The sequence below is a fragment of the Cydia fagiglandana genome, chromosome 26 (assembly GCF_963556715.1).
Source record: "Cydia fagiglandana chromosome 26, ilCydFagi1.1, whole genome shotgun sequence".
In the NCBI taxonomy this organism is placed as follows: Eukaryota; Metazoa; Arthropoda; class Insecta; order Lepidoptera; family Tortricidae; genus Cydia; species Cydia fagiglandana.
The window spans coordinates 1116795-1138864 of NC_085957.1; the positions used below are offsets into that span (position 1 = coordinate 1116795).

General features: G+C 37.3%; 1 protein-coding gene across 1 annotated transcript; it reads left to right on the forward strand.

The window, feature by feature from the left end:
- Window positions 1–333: 333 nt before the first annotated feature.
- Window positions 334–1371, forward strand: LOC134677263 (uncharacterized). Its single transcript, XM_063535695.1, has one exon. The coding sequence runs from the start codon at window positions 334–336 to the stop codon at window positions 1369–1371; it is 1038 nt and encodes a 345-aa protein (XP_063391765.1).
- The last annotated feature ends 20699 nt before the right edge of the window (window positions 1372–22070 follow it).

Below are 22070 nucleotides of genomic sequence, written 5' to 3' on the forward strand. Positions count from 1 at the left end.
TCAAAAACCGTACAGGAGACACCTCGGACATTAAAAATTATAGGCCCATTTCGTTGGCTACGATTGTAGCAAAGGTGTTGGACAGTGTGCTTGACAAACAGTTGGAAAAGCACACGGTGCTTCATGACGCACAATTTGGATTTCGGCCGGGCTTATCCACCGAGACGGCAGTCCTTTGTCTTAGGCCCTGGTCTCCTATTTTATGCTGTACGCGGCGTCTGGCGTCAGCGTCAACGTTTTCGAACAAAAAAGACGCTGACGTCGACGTCTAAAACAGACCACAACAGTACATCTCTATAGTAAGCATCGTGACGCAGACGCTGTAAGCTGCCGATGGCGTTTATAGGAGACCCGGGCCTTAAGCACACTGTCCGATATTACTCAGACAGGAAAACACCAGTTTTTGCGTGTTTTCTTGATCTCTCAAAAGCCTTCGATCTGGTGTCCTATAACAGACTTTGGCAGAAACTGTACGAGGAGACGTCTTTACCCGGGGAATTGGTGGAACTGTTCAGGTTTTGGTACGGCCACCAAACTAATGTCGTTAAGTGGGCGGGCTCGCTATCCGATGAGTATAGGTTGGAGTGCGGGGTCAGGCAGGGGGGGCTTACGTCGCCCAGACTCTTCAGCCTATATGTCAATCGGCTGATCGAGGAGCTCAGCAACACTATGGTCGGATGTTCAATAAATGGAACGTTCGTAAATAACATCAGTTACGCGGACGACATGGTGTTGCTGAGCCCATCGATCGACGCCCTTAGGACACTAGTAGGTGTTTGTGAGCGGTATGCGGAGGCCCAGGGTCTCAAGTACAATGTCTCTAAAAGCGAGCTGCTGGTTTTCAGGGGAAGAACAGTCCAATTAGACGACCAAATGTTACCTCCAGTGAGACTGAATGGCACTCCTCTTAAAGTAGTAAGAGAATTTAAGTACTTGGGACACTGGGTAACCGCATCGCTAAAAGATGACGTAGACGTGGAAAGGGAGCGTAGGGCGCTGGCAGTAAGAAGTAATATGTTGATTCGTAGGTTCGCAAGGTGTACTAGCAACGTTAAAATCACCCTTTTTAAGGCGTACTGCCAGTCATTTTACACCTGCAGCCTATGGATCAACTTTACTCAAAAAACTTACAGCGCCCTACGCGTCCAATATAATAACGCTTTTAGGATGCTGTTGGGGCTGCCGCGCTATTGCAGCGCTAGCGGTATGTTCGCGGAGGCGCGCACCGACGGCTTCCACGCCATCATGCGCAAGCGGGTGGCGTCGCTGGTGCGGCGCGTACGCGGCAGCGCCAACAGTCTCCTAGCCACTGTAGCAGACAGGATTGATGGCGCTTTCTGGGAGTACTGGAGTAGCCTACATGTCTATTAAATCTAAATAAAGTACATAACATAGGTAGTCACTAACATAGGTTTAAGAGTAATAATAATAAGCTACTAATATATTATGGAAATTTAATTTCTGAAATAAATAATTATTTAATTTAATTTAATTTATAATATATAGAAGATAAGACTCCTTTACTCAAAAAATCTTTTAAAGTTAAGATTAGTAGTTAAGCTTGATATTATATGATGTGCATATTTTACTGAAATAAACAGTTTAAATTTATTTATTTTTTGCTTGACCAACTTTAAGACAAAAAGAATTAGCGAAATTGGTCCAGCCGTTCACGCGTGATGACGTGACCAAGAGAAATATGCATTTTTATATTTTTCATTACATTTTTCATTATTTACTTGGCGAACGAACGTGCGCACACAAGCAAGCTACGTGAAGTACTGCCGAAATGACCGATCGCCATCCACACGTAACGATAAAACTGTGCAAACGCATCGACAACGATTTTTCTAATATAATTTGCAACTGCCACCGATCAACGATAATCGACAACGATTTGTCATACACACGGCAGATAAAACTGCGCAAATCGGACTGCACAGTTTAATCGCTACGATTTATCGTTACGTATGTAGCCAGCATAAGGATTACATTACAACGGGTAAGACGGAATTTTGGAAAAGGATCAGGATAAGGTAAATTATAAGCAGTTAAAGTTTAATGTCATGACGTAAAATAAATGAATACAATGATTTAAATATATATGCAGAAGAATCATTAATATTTATTGTATACAGGAGTGTTGTTAGAGATGTGACAGACGTGTCCAGCCAGACGAGTAAATTTTTCGCCAATCTGATTAAATTGTCCGATCGAATAAGGCCTTGCGGACGCAAACGCTAATTTGGCTAGCCGATTATGACCGATATTACCATGATATTACCGATAAAATGGAGTGTGGACGCAAGAATAGGTACCAATTTGTGAAGCCGGTATTTTTATTTTGGAGCATTTTTTAAATTTAAAGGGGGCTCATATCACCATAAATCTATAATTGGTGATTAAATTGGAAATTGATGCCAATTACATTTCTGATCAAATCGGTCGATTTGATCACCCCGTCTGGAATCCACTCCTAAGATACGTATCATAGATTAGTATATGTTATTAACTGATACGTATCTTGTATATCCATCTTAGATACTTTTAAGAAATTTATCTTGTAACTTGTATTTAGATACGTTCCGTTGGTATCTTAGTATTTTGTAAATACTTTTTTACCAAGATACTTTTTATAATTAATTTCGCAGTTTTTTTTTTCAAAACGCACGCAGCGTGTTGTAACGAAACGCAGCTTTACTTTTCTTTCAATTTTGAGTATCATAAAAAAATAGCGTGAGCGCGAATCTTATGTCTGTGGGTCAAGCAAATCTTGTAAGTAAAAAAAGGCGGCAAATTTAAAAAATGTAGGCGCGAAGGCTTATCGTCCAATAGTAAATATAAATTTCGCGCTTATGTGCGATTCCCACTGCAGCCCTCTGTCCAGTTCAAAACCCAGGAATGTGGCAGTCTGAACCTGACCAACTTGGGTACCATCCACAAATACTCCAAGGTTTCTTGGGCCCTTACCCCCGAGATAGAAGTGAATAAAATGGGTTTTATTGAGATTTAGTACCAGGCCATTGCTACGGAAGTACTGTGACACCTGGTTTGCGACCTTATTCAGACACTGCTCGAGTTTATCAATGCCAGGTGCACACACTACCACGGCTACATCGTCGGCATACATATATACTTCTCCCTCCACAATGGCTTCTGGTAGATCGTTGAGAAGCAAAGAGAAAAGTATATTAGATACCGACGACCCCTGGGCAACGCCCATTGTCGTAGATATAGGCTCTGATCTCACTCTGCCTCCGTCAGACACCACCACCTGTGACCGCCCGCGCAGCATATCACATACGAGTGCGTGAGCCTTGCCCTCGATACCATAATGGCGTAGTTTAATAGCGAGAACGCCGTGGTCAGCTACATCGAAGGCCTTCGATAAGTCGCAGCACAACACTGCGACCTGTTGGCCACGTCCGCGAGCATCCATTACACGGCGCACCAGCTCGCGCGCACATGTCGAGCGGCCGGCGCGGTAGGCGTATTGACGCTCGGACAGGGCATCGGTTGCAGTCAAAAACGCCGTTAAGCGCGAACTAAGGCCGTTCTCGGACACTTTTGCTACCGCTGGTATAATGGAGACGGGTCTGTAGGAATCAATGTCTTCTCTTTTTCCTTTTCCCTTAAAAAGAGGTGAGATTTTGCTCACTTTCAAGGGGGAGGGAAACACACCTTCAATGATACATTGATTATACAGACCCGCCAGCACTGGTGACAGGGGAGCTGCGGCGATGTATAAAAGCTCCATAGAAATCCCGTAGAGGTCTTTCGTAGTTTTATGTGGAATAACTCTAGTAATCCTATGAAAAACCTCTTCTGCAGAGAACGGCTGCAGGCGAAAGCTGCGGTCAGCGGTCGCACAAGCAAGGTTTAGCGCAACTCGAGTTGGTTCATAGCGCTCGCTGCAGCCTGCTTGGAACCAAACCCTGCACCGCTCGAGTTCACGACGATCTCTGTAAAATCAGTCTGAGGGCGAAGTGACGTTTGACCCCGCTCTTTGTTAACAATTTGCCACATAGATTTTGTTTTAGGCATTTTGGCTCTTTGCAATAATATTAATATAGTGATCGTATTTACTCTGTCTTACCAGCTGACTATATTTTTTGTGCGCAATCGAGATAACATGGCTTACACGTTCGTCATAATTAATTTATGCTAAGCGTCCTTTCTTTATATCAGAGTGTGTATCTTTTGGTGAGTGCTTAAATGAGCTTTACTACATACTAGATTCCTTTATATATTTATTTATCTACGTTAAGGAGAACCAACAGCTTTAAACTTACAATAGACAACAAGATTGAAACTGAAAGCCAATTACAGGAACTCATAGTTACTTACAAAATATTCTAAATTAAACAAATACTAGCACTTATACGCACAAAAAGAGAGAAAAAAGCGTAAATGAAATCGGAAACCTTAAAATAGATTCAAAATTTCGGACCACTTCGTTCATTAGCGCCTAGAGTAACTGAGGTGTCAGAGTTCAAAAGATGAAAAGAAAATAGACTGAAATGGGACAACATACCCTGGAAAAGGACCTGGATCTATTAGATGACTATCACTTTCACTGTGGAACAAACTGGCCAACAAGGAACTGAGAGTAAAATTCAGGGGCAATCTTGTCGGACACAAGTTTCTTCCTAAATATTCGAAGCATTTTCCTGGATTGAAGCCTCAACTTCAAGGAGCACCTAAGCAGTCTATCTGCAAAACGCAAATAGATATTACATTGGAGACTAAAAAGCTGTTTATTTATACAATTTGTGCGTATAATGTACTGTATTGTTTTTTATTTGCTCTTCAAAATAATGTACTTATATAAAACTGTAAAATCGAAAAACTCGAAAAAGCCGGTTTTATGCAAGTGAAAACCCGGTTTTTGCAATAGGCTGTAAACCCAGTTTAGCCGGTTTTTTCGATTTCGGTGAAACCAGGTTTGTGACGCCTAGGTGAGTCTGTAAATCTCTTTTTCTTCTACACTTGTAGCTACAGTGACTACAACTGAAAGGCTTCTCGTCTGTGTGAGTCATCAGGTGAGTCTGTAAATCTCTTTTTCTTCTACACTTGTAGCTACAGTGACTACAACTGAAAGGCTTCTCGCCTGTGTGAGTCATCAGGTGAGTCTGTAAATCTCCTTTTCTTCTACACTTGTAGCTACAGTGACTACAACTGAAAGGCTTCTCGTCTGTGTGAGTCATCAGGTGTTTCCGTAAATTTAATTTTCTACTACACTTGTAGCCACAGTGTGTACAACTGAAAGGCTTCTCGTCTGTGTGAGTCATCAGGTGAGTCTGTAAATCTCCTTTTCTTATACACTGGTAGCTACAGTGACTACAACTGAAAGGCTTCTCGTCTGTGTGAGTCATCAGGTGTTCCCGTATCTGTGCTTTTCTTCTACACTTGTAGCCACAGTGACTACAACTGAAAGGCTTCTCGTCTGTGTGAGTCATCAGGTGTTTCCGTAACTGTGCTTTTCTTCCACACTTGTAGCCACAGTGACTACAACTGAAAGGCTTCTCGTCTGTGTGAGTCATCAGGTGACGTTGTAAATCTCTTTTTCTTATACACTTGTAGACACAGTGACTACAACTGAAAGGCTTCTCGTCTGTGTGAGTCATCAGGTGTTCCCGTAACTGTGCTTTTCTTCTACACTTGTAGACACAGTGACTACAACTGAAAGGCTCCTCGTCTGTGTGAGTCATCAGGTGTTTCCGTAACTGTGCTTTTCTTCCACACTTGTAGCCACAGTGACTACAACTGAAAGGCTTCTCGTCTGTGTGAGTCATCAGGTGTTTATGTAAATGTGCTTTTCTTCTACACTTGTAGTCACAGTGACTACAATTGAAAGGCTTCTCGTCTGAGTGAGTCATCAGGTGTATCCGTAAGTGTGCTTTCGTCCTCGACTTGTGGTCACAGTGTGTACACCTGAAAGGCTTCTCGTCTGTGTGAGTGATCAGGTGAGTTCGTAAATTAAATTTTCTACTACTCTCGTAGCAACAGTATTTACACCTAAAAGGCTTTTCGCCTGTGTGTATAATCATGTGAGCCTTTTCATACAATTTTTTGTCACCATGTAGCATTTGATGTCGTTCTAAACCATAATCCCCTACGGTTGAATTATGTAAAGGCGAGTGAGTGTGTACGTGCTTCTTCAGAACCAACTTGCTCCTGAACCGTTTGCCGCAATGGTGACATTGATAGACGGTGGTGGTGACATGGCGTGTGGGTGCGGGCTCGGTGGCGTGCAGCTTGTATGTGCGGCGCCCGACCCGGCAGGTGCGCCGCTCCGCGTCCACCAGCAGGCGCTCCAGCCTGACCGAGCACGAGCGGCGCCGACCCGACACCGCCGCAGAGGAGACAAGAGTGGGCGCTGTAAGACGACAAAATAATACTCAAATATCCATAATACCAACCTGATAAATATATAACAGTGGCAGGGCGTTATATAAGTTTCTTTAATTTAACTAAGAATTATCTTTCATACTTCATTCTCGACAATAGATGAGCTGGTGATCCAAAACGAGCAAGAGTTTTAAAGCATGGGGGTAAACTAGCTACCAAATGAAACACACAATATTTACCACACCAACGCCAAGAAAACTCTAGCTATAAAACATCACAAACCGAATCCAAATTAATCATTAATTATCATCACTTTAAACTTTAACAGTAGGGTGAACTTTCAATAGCCAATGTGAGTAAAGCAATTGAAAATTAGCATCTATGTGGCAAGCCATTCTAGAGGATAAAATTAAACTTTGCTATATACATATATATATATATATATATATATATCTTTTAAGAATAAATATTTTGTTTTTGGCTAGAACTATATGTACCATCTAAACATATTCCTATACATCAACATCACAACTAAATCGAAAAGTTTAGTTAATTCAGCTGAAAATTAATTACAAAGGCCATGCCAGGATAAGCTAAGTGAATCTGCCCCCAGCGAGTTTTGACTTGTAATTTTTATAGATGGTGTGGCTCCACATTAGTCATTATTGTGCCAAATTTGAGCACCCTAAACTTTATAGTTACTATAAAAAAAAACGAAAAATCATTTCCCATCCATAACTTTTCAAGTTAACCAATTTTGGTATAATTTACATATGTTGTACATTAAGTCAAGATCATTATATGACATAATAATATTCTCATTGTGTCATAGCAAACAATAAAAAAAAAGCTGACTAAACTTTTTTTTTATTACTTACAGGTTAGAGACCACTCTAGTTTTTTCGCCAATAGTACACCCACTAATAACCTACAACATATATTTTTTTCAAAATTTTATTTTAGGGAGAACATAGAGACATCTTTACATAAATTACTTTACATACATTTCCTAGACTCGCCTCAATATAACATGTGTGAAACCTCTTTAGAGAAACGTGCAGATTACATACCTACATAATACTGGCCACTTACATTTCGTTACCTTAAATGAAGAATGAAGTTTAAAAGTAAAAAATATAAAAAAACAAAGTGTTCTTTTACTCTCCTTTCATTCGTAGTCTGGTATAAAAACGTAGAAATATGTTTAAAAATATTTATTAACTTTTAATAACAACTAGATGAAAACCCGGCTTCGCTCGGTTAAAATAAATAATAGTAATAGGTAATACTCATTATGAATTAAGTAATTATTTACTTTTAGACTTCAAACCTTCATCAAGGCGGTTACAAACCTATCTCATCTCAGAAAACTTTAAATCCGTAACATTAACTCGAAAAATTTACTATTCCGATATATCTAAAAACAAATATGTAATTAAAAAAATCTCATCTGCTTTTCTGGTAGCAGTTCGGTTCTGTAAGGGTCGCAGTTCTAACCTAACCTAACCCACTTCTGGTTGCAGTTTGGTTCTATAAGGATCACAGTTCTAACCTGACCCACTTTTCTGGTCGCAGATCGGTTCTGTGAAGCAGTGTTGGCCGTAATGGTTAATTCTAATTAACAATTAACCAATTGCATTAACCATTAATTCCGCAATTAATCAATTGCATTACGCATCAATTTAATTAAAGTTAGTTAGAATTGAATCTTGAGACGTTTAATTACATTGATTGTCAATCTAATTGCCCATTTAATGCCATTAAAGTTTCGAAAAATTAATTAGAATTACTGTCAATTGCATTAACGCTTAATGGAATTAAATATTTTTTTCATAAACTAATAATTAATGTTCATTTTGCTTGGAACTATTAAATAAATAAATAAACAAGTAAATAAAATAAATAAAATAAATAAAATAAATAAAATAAATAAAATAAATAAAATAAATAAAATAAATAAAATAAATAAAATAAATAAAATAAATAAAATAAATAAAATAAATAAAATAAATAAAATAAATAAAATAAATAAAATAAATAAAATAAATAAAATAAATAAAATAAATAAAATAAATAAAATAAATAAAATAAATAAAATAAATAAAATAAATAAAATAAATAAAATAAATAAAATAAATAAAATAAATAAAATAAATAAAATAAATAAAATAAATAAAATAAATAAAATAAATAAAATAAATAAAATAAATAAAATAAATAAAATAAATAAAATAAATAAAATAAATAAAATAAATAAAATAAATAAAATAAATAAAATAAATAAAATAAATAAAATAAATAAAATAAATAAAATAAATAAAATAAATAAAATAAATAAAATAAATAAAATAAATAAAATAAATAAAATAAATAAAATAAATAAAATAAATAAAATAAATAAAATAAATAAAATAAATAAAATAAATAAAATAAATAAAATAAATAAAATAAATAAAATAAATAAAATAAATAAAATAAATAAAATAAATAAAATAAATAAAATAAATAAAATAAATAAAAAAAATTTATAAAGGCATTAAGTTCGCCATTTGTACATTATTTTTATGTTTTGTGCAATAAAGTTTAAATAAATAAATAAATAAAATTGATAAAAATTGATAAAACTGATAAAAATTCATAAAATAAATAAATAAAGTAAATAAATAAAGTAAATAAAATAACAAAATAAACAAAATAAATGGTGACGCGGGCCGTACTTTGTTAATATTTATGACTTTATGACACATTGTCGTTTTTCACTATTACATACAAAATAGCCAAGGCGGAACTCGGACAGGTTCATGCGGCCCGCGGGCCGCAGGTTGCCGACCGCTGCACTAGACCTTTGATCCCTTATAAAATTACGATATTTGTTCTTGTTAATTGTTAATTATCAATCACATGTTTAATTTTCATTAAAAATTGTTTTAGTTTTTAATGGTTTGTAAAGCAATAACCATTAATTCTTTTTAATTGTTAGTGGTTCGTAATAAATTAACATTAATGCAAATTGATGTTCAATGCAATTGACAATTAATTTTCCTTCAATGGTTAATGGCTAATGGCAATTAACCGTTTCAATGGTTAATTTTTAATGGTCAATTGCATTAGCGTTCGGCCAACACTGTTGTGAAGGCCGCATTTATAACCTAGCCCACTTTCCAATCTCAAAAGAGGGAACCCTTTTGTACCTACCCTTCATGGCACTAAAGTGAAAGTATGGAAATTATGACTACTATTTCATTCTTTAATATTAATGCCTATCCGTAAAAAAAACTGGATAAGTGCGAGTCGGACTCACCCATCAAGAACGGAACACTTTTAAGTATTTGTTGTTATAGCGGCAACAGAAATACATCATGTGTGAAAATTTCAACTGTCTAGCTATCACGGTTCATGAGATACAGCCTGGTGACAGACGGACAGTGGAGTAAACTGAAATAAAGGTTCCGTCACACCGGCGCGTTTTCAGAGCCGGGCCTGAGCGTTTTATATGAAAAAGCGGCGCGCCCCGCTCACGCGCCGCACGCGAAACGCGCCTGTGTGACGGAGCCTGAAGGGTTATTCCCACTAGTTACCACCAAGTTCTTACCAGTGGTAACTACTGGGAATTTTTTTCCCACCTTTTACCACTGGGAACTACTGGGAAAAAAAATTCCCACTAGTTACCACCAACTCGGCTTGGTGGTAACTACTGGGAATTTTTATTCCCAGTAGTTACCACTGGTAAAAGGTGGGAATTTTTTTTCCCAGTAGTTACCACCAAAATATTGTTAGAATTCAATACTAATAAAAACAGTATAAATAGTATAGTATAAATGTAGCGTGCTGTAATACATAATAAGTGTCAGTTAGTGATTCAGTAAACTGCTTTAAAAGCGACCAAAAATATTAAACCAGATTGACCGGTATAAGTGTAAAAACTAAAATAGAAGAATCTCATTCTAGTTAAGTAGAAATTTTTATCCGGATTCAAATGATCTTATTAACTGTAAATTGAATTACATATTTATACAAACGAACAAACAAATCAGTCAAAAACAGACAGAACTGATATCGTTTTATTATTTACAGCTACTTCATTCCGTTCTATTATAACACGAAGCAGAGTTGGAATATGTAGATATTCATAATTTGTAGTAAATAAGTAAAGGGCATGGTTGTTATTAAAACCGCTTAGGGCGCGCTTCGGATGGGCTGACTGCTCGGACTAACCAGCATAGACTCGCATGTCAATTACGATCGGGTAGTACATCGCTCGGTCATGTTACGCTGGTCGGCTCGATTGCTTAAACACCCACGCTAGCGGGATGGTAATAACACTCTACCAGAGGGGCATTAGGTGCTATTCGTACACGTCTTTTTTTTTGTATTTAACTTTTATTCTTTTGGAAAATATGTTCATTGGAATAACGTGTAAGTAATTAAAAACAGATCATTAAAAAAGATTGTCGTAGTCATTATTTGGCCCAGGTAAAAGGGGATGAAAGTTTGGTGGGAGGAGTAAATAATCAAATATATTTCACGTGTTTATTTTTAGCTTAGCCTAAATTTGTTCCAGTAGGATTATCAAACTATATCAACCAATACCATTCTTATCAGCCATAAAAGCTGGCAGTTATGCAGAACAAAGAATATTTCGCAAGGGTCAGACACAGGTGATACGACGGTTAAAAACAAAAGGGTGCGCGGTGCGCGCCACACTCGGTTCGGCCTTTTTGCACTCGTGGTATTTAAAAGGAACAACACGATCAATATACACACACAATAAGATCAATTAAATCCGGATAAAAATTTCTACTTAACTAGAATGAGACTCTTCTATTTTAGTTTTTACACTTATACCGGTAAAACTGGTTTAATATTTTTGATCGCTTTTAAAGCAGTTTACTGAATCACTAACTGACACTTATTATGTATTACAGCACGCTACATTTATACTATACTATTTATACTGTTTTTATTAGTATTGAATTCTAACAATATTTTGGTGGTAACTACTGGGAAAAAAAATTCCCACCTTTTACCAGTGGTAACTACTGGGAATAAAAATTCCCAGTAGTTACCACCAAGCCGAGTTGGTGGTAACTAGTGGGATTTTTTTTCCCAGTAGTTCCCAGTGGTAAAAGGTGGGAAAAAAATTCCCAGTAGTTACCACTGGTAAGAACTTGGTGGTAACTAGTGGGAATAACCCAGCCTGAAATATCAAACCGGTCAAGTGCGATTTGGACTCGCGCACGAAGGGTTCCATACTTTTTAGTATTTGTTGTTATAGCGGCAACAGAAATACATCATCTGTGAAAATTTCAACTGCCTATCACGGTTCATGAGATACAGCTTGGTGACAGACAGACAGACGGACAATGAAGTAAAACTGAAACAAATGTCATATACCTACTAAGAAAAACCGGCCAAGTGCGAGTCGGAATCGCTAATAGGTTCCCGTTTTTAGTTACCCTTCAGGTACGGTACCCTAGTATGGTACGGTACCCTAGTCAGGTACGGTACCCTAGTATGAGTGTAATAGATTTGTAACCGGTCAGCAATGTGAGTCCCTTGGAGAAGCAGAGGTCTAGTCTAAACTCCCACTTACCATCGGCATTAACAGCCTTATATGCTTGTTTGCCACCAATATGTCATATTAAAACATATTAATAAAAATTTACTCGGTCAACAATGTGAGTCCCTTGGAGAAGCAGAGGTCTAGTCTAAACTCCCACTTACCATCGGCATTAACAGCCTTGTATGCTTGTTTGCCACCAACATGTCATATTAAAACATTTTAATAAAAATTTACTCGATCAGCAATGTGAGTCCCTTGGAGAAGCAGAGGTCTAGTCTAAACTCCCACTTACCATCGGCATTAACAGCCTTGTATGCTTGTTTGCCACCAACATGTCATATTAAAACATATTAATAAAAATTTACTCGGTCAGCAATGCGAGTCCCTTGGAGAAGCAGAGGTCTAGTCTAAACTCCCACTTACCATCGGCATTAACAGCCTTGTATCTTGTTTGCCACCAACATGTCATATTAAAACATATTAATAAAAATTTACTCATTTCATTGGCCCCGCTTAAATATTTCTTTATTTTGTTTTTAGTATTTGTTGTTATAGCGGCAATAGAAATACATCATTTGTGAAAATGTAAAACTGTCTAGTTAATCTAGTTATCACGGTTCATGAGATCTTGAGATACAGCTTGGTGACAGACAGACGGACAGCAGCCTTATGGCCTCCAGTGCCCCAGGCTGGAATCAAAGCAGCGTCCTCTGCTATTGCAGCAGGTGCCTGTGCCATTCTGCCACCGGGCCATCCACGGCGACATAGGTCGGATTTTTCCAAGTATACTTATGCACTACGCTTAACTATGACTCTGAAATTTTAGCAGGAATAAATGTTTTTTTTGTTGTCACCTGTCAAATTAGAATAGAATAGGATAGAATAGCCTTTATTGCCCAAAAAATTAAATTTCAGTACATATTACATTTAAATAAATTCACATTTCATTTATATCAATTAGTTTTTCAATATTTTTTCCTTAGTAACTTTATTAAATAATTTTTATGTCATTGCTTTTTAATAATTATTTCAGTCTGCTTTCTTGGCATAGGCCTCCCCCAGCTCTCTATCCCTTGCCGTCCCTATCCAATTCGGCTCCGCATGCTTCTTTATGTCATCCGACCACCTCATTATTGGTTTCCTTCTCTCCTTTCTCCATCTCTAGGATACCATTCCGCTACCTCTCTATCCCACTTATCTTTACCTTCCCTTGCCATATGTCCAGCCCAACCTTTTGCAGTCAAAAGTGTGAACTGGTCAAAAGAACTTTTAACCGACAAAAACAGGCAAAACTGCTTTTGACTGAGCATGTTGGTCAAAAGTAGTTTTACCTGAAAATCATTGATTAATAGTAATTGTGACTGTTACTATCAGTCAAATGTACTTTCAGAGATAAGTTTTGCCTGTTTTTGTCGGTTAAAAGTTCTTTTGACCAGATCACACTTTTGACTGCGACATATATACTATCTATATATCTTATTATATTTAATCTTATATTCAACTTACATTGACTCCGGAGATAACTTATTAGATTTTATTCACTTTCCAATTCACCGATACACCTCAAATTTGATTCATAGTCTAAACTAAAGCACAGTTATTAAATATGTCCACAATACACTGTAGCTTTTCACTGTTTCGCACTGTTTACAGTCAGCTGGCACTTAAACTCAAAGTTTCTTTGAACAACGTCATTTTTCATCTCGCTCACTTATTAGTTTATCACAGCTGCTTCAAGGTTGGTTGCTTTCACTTGCATTTCCAGGTAGCTAGTAGTGAATTGACATGTAAGAATATTTGGAACCATTCTGAAATATTAAAATACAACTGAGAGACCGATGTTTATACTAAACACAATACTTCCATGGAACGCTTTGAAGTTCAAATCTCGTTACGTTACGATGGCGTTTGCACTTTGCACTATGTTCGGTGACTATTTTTTATTGTTAACACACACAATACACTATTTAACAGGTTTTTATCACGTATTTTCGAATAAATTAGTAATTCAAGACGTCAAGCCGAATTTGACGGTTTGACGTCTAGGCAGTGTTGCAATCGTCTTAAAAGCCGTAACAGACTATCGCACGTTCTGGCTTAAAAAAAAAATTATGTAATAATTATACCGGTATACATATCCATATGAAACGAAACTTAATGCAAATAATAACCATTATACATACCGGAGTCATCAAATAAACAGTAATATTCGTCTTGGTTTTTATTTAAAAAAAAAACGACCAACCTAACTTGTAAGCATGTTTGCAGTTTCTAAACGCAACAAACGCTGTCAAATGACAATCAACAAATTGAACATTTGCATTCTTTGTCGAAATTTTTTCACTTTTAAATGCAAAATACTCGACAATACGAATTTTGCGGATACATGTTCTCGATTCAAAAGTGATATTTTTTCAAGCTCTTTCGATTGAGCATAATTTCATTTAGGTCTACCGTTAAACCGGTTTGCGATTATTTATATTAGATAGAAGATAACGAGGTGTCGTGTCGTTTTGGTGGTTACTAGTACTATCATTACTAGTACATATCATTACGGCAGAAAAGTTTATTTCCGCAATTCGGACAATATAAATCTCTTGTTTCGAATTCAATCACTCCGTCGGGAGACCAGTGTTGTAGACGACAATTTTCACAATGGCCTGTGGCCATCATGCCCTCCTCCTTCAGAGAAATGGTGTCGTCCGGCAATTCCTCCAAAAACATACCCACACACATGAAACGTGGGAGTCTTAGGCGGTATATGGTGTATCGCAATTTCAATCTAAATAAAAAACACAATTATTAATAGGATCTACTGACAACTAATCTACTTTATGACTACTCAAGATGCCTTTTAAACTCATACCTGTTCAAAATATGTAAGCGTATTATTAAAAAACTGGCACTGCTCGTCTAAACGCTGAAAAATTGTCTTCATGGCGAGACAATACAGAGATTTAACATTTTTACCAAAAACCCGTGCTATTGCAGACCTTTTTTTTGTTAAAATCTCTCATATTATATTGTTGCGTTTTCGTAGCGTATTACAATCGAAAGGAGTAAAATTAAATATTCCGCTGCGAAAAGAACACTTTGTTTTTTAAATTTTTTACTTTTAACCTTTTTTTTTAATTTAACGTATCGAAATGTAAGTGGCCAGTATTATGTAGGTATGTAATCTGCACGTTTCTCTAAAGAGGTTTCACACATGTTATATTGAGGCGAGTCTAGGAAATGTATGTAAAGTGATTTATGTAAATATATCTCTATGTTCTCCCTAAAATAACATTTTGAAAAAAATATATGTTGTAGGTTATTAGTGGGTGTACTATTGACGAAAAAACTAGAGTGGTCTCTAACCTGTAAGTAATAAAAAAAAATAAAAAAAAAGTTTAGTCAGCTTTTTTTTTATTGCTTGCTATGACACAATGAGAATATTATTATGTCATATAATTATCTTGACTTAATGTACAACATATGTAAATTATACCAAAATCGGTTAACTAGAAAAAAAGTTATGGATGGAAAATGATTTTTCGTTTTTTTTTTATAGAAACTATTTATAGATTCACTTAGCTTATCCTGGCATGGCCTTTCATTGAAGAAAAATAGAAAATATATTTACTGAATTTACTCTCTATTTAGACTCTGTATTGGTGTGTGTGAGTGGGTTATGGTAGTTTGAATGTGTGTGTCGGGAGGAGCTTTGCGGAGTAGTTCCGACAGTAGTTAAACAACAATCAACACACCTCTCACCACCGGGGCGCCTGTGGGGCGGTGCGGGCGCTCCGGCTCCAGCACGAGCTCGTCCTTGACCATGTGCCCGTCGTACAGGCCGGCCAGCATGGCTGCCTCGCTCGCGCCGCACCCGTCTGTGCTGTCCGAGCACTCCTCCTTCACACGCGCCTCCTCATCCATAAATCCGGCTTCCTCCTTAATAAGGGCTGAAACAAAGGGTTGTAATTACCATTAGAGTTGTAAGTCAGACAAATATATGGATGAATCAATATAGATTGTTTACAATGCTGCCTACATGTGTGTTCATTGGGACAACCAGGCCAACACTTCAATGTATAAATGAATAAGTAGTAATGAATAAGTACTAAATTCCAATAGTCCACAGGTTTTGCATAAGAATGTACATTTTCTCCTCTGGTACCTGTTTTCAAGAATGTTTTAAATGTATAATAGATAAAATCAGATAACCCTTCGGGTGGCAGCACCTCCGGTTGAACGATAGGAGAAATGGCGCGGCCATTTTTTTAAATTGACCCTTGCGTGACAGAGGCCGCGACGCGGACAGTCCCCTAATTGGCAGCGGTCGCGAGAAGGTTCGGTCATAACAAGCCCGTAATTGGCAGAGACCGTCTCGCGGCCTCTGTGCGACGCTGCATTTCGCGCCTAAAATTAAACTGTTAAAAATATGCCTTGCTTGCTCACTCTTGCAAGATGCATTCGTCAATAAACAAGGATGGTATTCCCTAACGGTCGAATTCCCGCGTAAAACAATGATTGTTAGAAATGACGTGATGTTCCTGTCCCACCTCGCCCATTACGCGTCGACCGTTGTCGAGCCGCGAACATTTAAACGGAATACGCACTGATAAAAAGTGAAATAAACTGTGTGAATAGTGTTAAATGTATTGTTTTGTCATAAATACTGCTTTTTCTACAATCAATTGTTTTATTTCGTAATGATACGTATTTTTACATGAAAGTAGAAAAAATGTTTTAATATAAGATTAGAACAAGTCTAGCATAATTCACATAAATATAACAGAATTCTTTGGTATACAATCAAATAAGCCATTTTATGCTGAATTCAGTGATATGTAGTTTATATATAACATTCATATATATTTTTTTGGTAATGGTCATATTTCTAACACGCGCCAAATTTGCGATGATCACCCGTTGAGGCCCCGCCACTTGACGTACAGTTAGTAGCACAAGTGAACCAATGTCAATGACTCTCATATATTTATCGTGTAAAAATTAAAGGGATAAACAGTCTCGCTTGAATACTTTTATTATAAGAAACTGTACACTATTAACTTACATTTAAGTGTAATCATTAAGTTTGAAATCACTGTAATAAACTTTAATACTCAAATTAACATTGAATCAGTTTTGCTCCTCCTAGTAAGATAAACATTGAATCAGTATTGCACCATATATTTATGAGAAATTTACACTATTAATATTTTGTCCATAGTCCTTTGGCCTTTTTTACTGCAGCCAAACTATTTTATTTTAACCGTAAGCCAGTCGGCTGTGCAGAGAATAAGACAAAAATGTACAAAACCTTTGAAAAAGAACAGTGGGGGGCGAACAAAAAAGTTAAGCCCGCAAGACACGCGTAGAATTGTACATTATATGGTCACTGGCGAAGCAAAATCCACATCGCATGCCGCCTCACTCTTACGAAAACAAACAGGAAAGGTCGTAAGTAAATGGACAGTGATAAGAAGTCTTCAGGGTGCAAAATTCCGAGCAGTGGAGAAGAAAAAGAAACCGCTTATTAGTAAGAAAAATGTAAAAGCTCGACAAGCATTCGTGAAGAAGTACGAAACGTGGACAGAGGAAGACTGGGCGAAGGTAATTTTCTCAGATGAAACTAAAATTAACAGATACTCAACGGACGGCCGTCAATGGAATTGGAAAAGAGAAGGAGAAGGGATGAATGTGCGAGATTTCATACAAACTGTTAAACATGGAGGTGGTAACATCAAAATGTGGGGCTGTATGACTTGTTTTGGACCTGGTTCTATTCGTAAAATTGATGGGATAATGAACAAAGAGATCTATCTTGACATATTAAAGAGGCAGTTAGGGGAAACGCTGGAGAATATGCCGTTCCCAGTCAACGAAATATGGTTTCAACACGATAATGACCCTAAACACACTGCAAAAGTTGTTAAAAAATGGTTGTCTGAACAGGGTTTTCATGTGTTAGAATGGCCAGCTCAAAGTCCCGATTTAAACCCCATCGAAAACCTATGGTCTATGTTAAAAAAAGCGTTAGTGAATAACTACGACTCACCGCCATCGTCATTACACATATTGTGGGCTCGAGTTCAAGAACAATGGGAGTTACTGTCGCCTGCGTACTGTGAAAAAGTAGTAAAGGGCATGGGTAAGCGTTTGGCTGCAGTAAAAAAGGCCAAAGGACTATGGACAAAATATTAATAGTAAAATTATAATTATAATTATAATATGTAAAATTTCTCATAAATATATGGTGCAATACTGATTCAATGTTTATCTTACTAGGAGGAGCAAAACTGATTCAGTGTTAATTTGAGTATAAAAGTTTATTACAGTGATTTCAAACTTAATGATTACACTTAAATGTAAGTTAATAGTGTACAGTTTCTTATAATAAAAGTATTCAAGCGAGACTGTTTATCTGTGTTGAAAGCTGAAATCACCCGTAGATTAAAACAAATGTCTGTGTTTGGTTCAGATCGTACCGAACCGAATATTCAGTTGGGCTAAAACCGCATGTATTTTTAACCTTCCTTCTGGAACGGCCAGGAATGTTTAAGAAAAGAAACCATGAATACTGGAATCAGTTATGTAACGCTGCCATACATGACCCAAAACTTTTTTATTAAGCTATGAGCTTCATCACTATTTTTCACCATTAATCACCATTTCTGCACTATTTTTTGTCACTTTATTTTAATTTGTTGGTCTTTTCCAAATATGTAATTAATTTAGTGATATAGTTTGGTTTGTTTAAAGCTTTTACGACTAGAAGTTTTTAAGTTTTCTGCACAAAATGTACACGTGGATAGCTATGTCATAGCACAAATATGGCCGTGCTGGTGTCGTGCCGTGTGACGTGGCCATGGCGTGGCGGCCAGCTGTCACTTGGCTGTCAGGCCTGTTCCAGATACGGCAATTGCCGCAATGTTGAAGTTGTATATTAAATAGTTTTAGTTTCAATTTTGTTTTAGGTATAGTTCTAGTTTTTTAATTAGTTTAGTAAATTATAGCATAACCGCCTCGTCGTCGAACGGCGTACGCCTGGGTTACAACGGAAGAACAGCGCTGGCTTTGCCAGCAACATGCCGAGTTGTGACCCTTTTATGGCATTTTTCACTAAATGTTATACATTGTATATTTGTCAACATGTTTTTGTCATCTGTGTTTGTTTGTCATAAATAAATGTATTTCTATTCTATTCTATTCTATTCATCACATCTGATATTTGAGTAGTTCTAAGCATTTCTAGCCTGGGAGGCAAAAAGAAGCGTGCGTCTAGTCGGGGAGGGTGGGGTACAAAGACGGCCGCCACCCGTCATCTTTAAAAAAAATCTATTCTGATCCTGGTGGCTTTTCGTATAAACCAAAGACGTAGAATTCATTGCTGATATTTGTTTTTTTTTCGGTTTCATAGTAATTTTACAAGAAAAACGTAAAAAGGTGAAAATTTTAGTTGGAGATTTTTGTTACGCGGAGCCGAAACTACAAAAGATAGAAAGTTGAAATTTGCACACTAGATTACATTTATAAAGTGTACAAGAGATAAGCGATTTTGAGAAATTCAACCCCTAAGGGGGTTAAAAAGGGGATGAAAGTTTGTATGGGGTTCGTTTTATTTTGATCTAGGAATTTGAAACTTCGTAAAACGATATATTATTAAAATACAAGAAAACCAATTTCAGCGTTTTTGAAAATTCACCCGAGGTGGTGAAAAAGGGGTTGAAAGTTTGTATGGATATCAAAAAAAATTTCGAATGCGGGATTTGAATCTTTGTATTTGGGGATATTATTAAAAGACAAGCAAGCAAGCAGTGGTGGCCGAGTGGATATGACGTCTGACTTTCAATCCAAAGGTCGAGGGTTCAAATCCTGGCTCGTAATAGCGAGTTTTTCGGAACTTATGTACAAAATATCATTTGATATTTACCACTAGCTTTTCGGTGAAGGAAAACATAGTGAGGAAACCTGCATACATCTGCAAAGAAATTCAAAGGTGTATGTGAAGTCCCCAATCCGCATTGGGCTAGCGTGGGGACTATAGCCCAAGCCCTCTCGCGCATGAGAGGAGGCCTGTGCTCAGCAGTGGGACGTATATAGGCCGAAATGATGAAATGATGATTAAAAGACAGGAAAAGTAATTTCAGCGTTTTGTAAAATTCATCCCCTAACAGGGTTAAAAAGGGGTTGAAAGTTTGAATCCATTACAAATCCGAGTAGACGCACATTTAGAATATTGCGTTTGTTTGTTGCTTGAAATGCTTAGAATTACTCAAGGAACATATGTGATGAAGCTCATAGCTTAATAAAAAAAATTGAGTCAACTTTATAACTGCTTCCGCTAGAAGTGCATCCGCGTCAGCTAACAGATGCCCAAAAAAAGAATTTGTTTATTCGGTAAATATTTGGCAGTTCGAACCGAACAATTCATCTCATAGTTGACCGAAGCGTTAGGGAGGGTCTCCGTGTTGATAGTTAGATCCCACAACCAACCTGTTGGTGCGTGGCGCGCGCGCCGCTCCACTAGCACGGGGCCGAGCACGCGCTCATCTTTCACGGCGTGGTCCGTGTACAGCCCCGTCGCCGCGCTCACACCGGCCGACTCGTCTTTCACACTCACAACCGAGTGCGATGGCTCAGCTTGTATGTATACACATTCGCGTTCGGACTCGTCCTTTACATACACATCATCCAGCGGCCCAATCTTCACAGACACTTCCGCGGACGTGGGCTCATATGTTGTACACGCTTCCTCACAGCGCTGAACCTTTACGCAAACATTCACTGCGCCCTGTAACGCTGAAGACTCCATCGAAATAGGATATTGTTTCAAATCCATATAGAATATACTAAAACAGGAATTAAAGCTACACTACAAAGAACACTGGCTGGAACACTATGTTTTATAATACTAGGAGATCATTTGAGAATACTATTCTCGTTAAAATAAACTCAATTTGTTAAATTTTCCGTAGAAAATCACTGCAAACAAAGAGAATACAACCATAACCCAAAATGACAGCAGCAGTGCTGATTGTGTCAGTTGAGTTTTTTTTTAATAGCATCGCGCTCCTGGCAGTCCGGGCGCATTCAGCCAGACGAGTAAAGCAGGCGGATTACAACGGGTAAGACGGAATTTTGGAAGGAATAAGGTAAATTATAAACAGTTAAAGTTTAATGTCAATATGTGTTGTGTTTAATAAATGAATACAATGATTTAAATATATATACGGAAGAATCATTAATTAGGGCGAGCGAAGCGAGCCCTATCACTATTCGACAATCTATGCATTCTTGTGGTACACTTTAAAGGCCCCAGTACACAATGGGCCATCGCCGGCCACTCCAAGGGACGCAGCCTTGCGGTAGAATGAGATAGCAATATCACTTGCTCCCTCTACCTCATAAATGCGTCCCTTGGAGTGGCCGGCGATGGCCCATTGTGTACTGGGGCCTTTACGGAAAAAATACTGCACTGTTAGGTTTGAGATTTAACATATTAATTCAAATTCATGTCTAGATGTGTTATCAAACATAAAAATATCATTTTATAAACGTAAAAAAATAAAATAACGGAATAACACTTTGTATTACTACTACCGCCATCTGTTGGACAAGTGATGAAATTAACATATGTGCTAATGTTAAATAATTATTTGTTTTTCTGACAGATGGCGTTAGTAGTAAAAAACATAAAATAATGGACTCAAGAAGGTTTGTGTTGTGGGTACTCAGACAACGATGCCTATTCAATTTCAATAATTGTCGATGGTGCTTAGAGTACAAAAATGGGTTAAAATTTTGGATTCTGACCCACCGCGTTTCGCTCGGATTGATTCCCAATTTAGCAATTAAAAGTTTTCTGTGAATACTGGATTTACTATTTACTGGAACATTTAATCTTGCTGTATATTCACTGATGAGCACTTAGGAGAGTACAGTCAGCAGCAGATATACCTGAGCGGGCAAGGTGTCCAAGAAAACATATACACTTCAATCGTCACAAAAATAAGGACATCTTAGTTGTCATTTTCACTTAGGCTTTCAGTTCGTCACATATACCTTAACTTCTGAGTTTTTCTTTAACACATACACCCTTATTTAATCACAATGACAATAACGGTTAGAATGTCAGTGGTAACTAAGCGCTCAAATTCAAGCTGCTGCC

Bases quoted from the DNA above. Each gene is read 5' to 3' on its own strand.
- LOC134677263 (XM_063535695.1), top strand. From the start codon at position 334: ATGGCGTTTATAGGAGACCCGGGCCTTAAGCACACTGTCCGATATTAC.